The sequence below is a fragment of the Egretta garzetta genome, unplaced genomic scaffold (assembly GCF_000687185.1).
Source record: "Egretta garzetta isolate BGI_Z169 unplaced genomic scaffold, ASM68718v1 scaffold390, whole genome shotgun sequence".
Classification (NCBI taxonomy): Eukaryota; Metazoa; Chordata; class Aves; order Pelecaniformes; family Ardeidae; genus Egretta; species Egretta garzetta.
The window spans coordinates 93,329-94,715 of NW_009258382.1; the positions used below are offsets into that span (position 1 = coordinate 93,329).

Consider the following 1,387-nt stretch of genomic DNA (forward strand, 5'->3'; position numbering starts at 1 on the left):
CGTAGCCGGCCCCCGGTTCTCTGGGCCACGCTCCCCGCGCGCGCCCTTCCACGTTCGCACGGAAGCACCGATAACTGTTCCTCAAGTCAACTTTCCCAACAGCTTCAACCCAGGCCACATCTCCCTGTGCCGCCAGCAAGAACGCGATGTCAGACAGTCCAGACATCACGTATGGTATCTTCCCTACTACTGCTCCCTGTATCAACAGGGCTTATTACCCCTGCAGAGGGAAAAAAAAAAGTTTAACTGATGCTACACATTATATTGTTGACAAGCCCATACCAAGTAATATAATTTTCTCCTCGATGTTTCCAAATAATGTAATTATTTTTCCAGTAGTTTTCCAGAACATGAAGTTAAGCTGACAGATCGCCTTGCTTCATCTTCCTCCCTTTCACAACACTTCATCTTATTGAAGACCTTTGTTTTAGTAAGTCCTGTCCGTGTTCCAGCGTTCTTCAGACCACCCACAACACTCATTTTTCGGCAGGCGTTACAGAGAAGCGGCAGGCAAGCTGACCTTAAAAATATTTACATGAGAAAATACAACTTACCGATTTTCTGATGAAAGATCTTGTCAAAGGTTAATTCACCCCTTTCCTCAAGGTACTTCTGCATAACACTGCGGATACTGAAAGAAAAAAAGGAGGAGTTACTTGCAACTGCTGCTTTTAAACCAGACTTTTAACCCACTTTGGGGAAAAGGATCGCTAAAACGAAACATCAACGTAAAAGACTCATGGAAAATGAGATGCCACTGCCCGTCTACCGCATCAGCTCGCGGCCCGAAGGGCAGCCTGCGGCTCCGTCTAAAGACCATGAGAGTTCGCTGGCCTGCAGCCATTAACGTCAACTGGCCCGCGGTCAAGGTACAGACACAGAGAGATCATGGAATCCACCGAATTCAACATCGCAAATTATTTGATGACAATTCAATCCATGAATACCTTTCCAGACATCGCCTTACTAGCCCAAAATTCTCCTTGCAGTCTCAATACGGTGATTTTTGGGGTTTTTTTTTGTTTGGTTGGTTTTTGGTTGTTTTTTTTTCCTAAAGGCTCTTCGAGTTTGAGGTGCACAAGAAATATCACTCTTCCCCACTGTAAATATTAACACTACCCAGTACAGAACATCAGTAGCGTTAGAACCTATTCAGTGGAAGACACTTCAAGTTTAACGTACCAATGGCCTACCCCACACAGCGTGACGCTGCTGGAGCTCCCCTTCCAGAATCAATACTTACCTAATACGCTTTGAAAATAGCGCAACTGAGCATAAATTGGGTAAAGAAGCCATCAGTGCTTGCACATAGTTCCCCATCACCGCATGCCACTACGGAAGCAGGAGCACAACCGCCAGAAGCAGAGCTCCCAGGCTTCCCCTGGGT

At 46.1% G+C, this 1,387-nt stretch overlaps 1 protein-coding gene across 3 annotated transcripts in view; it reads right to left on the bottom strand.

Annotated features, from left to right (window-relative positions):
• Positions 1-628, bottom strand: part of GRK3 (G protein-coupled receptor kinase 3) — a 55,730-nt gene extending 55,102 nt beyond the window's left edge. For all 3 annotated transcript variants that reach the window (XR_004842337.1, XM_035896702.1, XM_035896696.1), the window contains exon 1: positions 555-628. Coding sequence is in view for 2 of the 3 variants with exons in the window: in XM_035896702.1 (XP_035752595.1) it covers positions 555-618 (64 nt within the window). In the remaining variant the exon portion in view is untranslated. The remainder of the gene's footprint in view (positions 1-554) is intronic.
• Between the last annotated feature and the right edge of the window lie 759 nt (positions 629-1,387).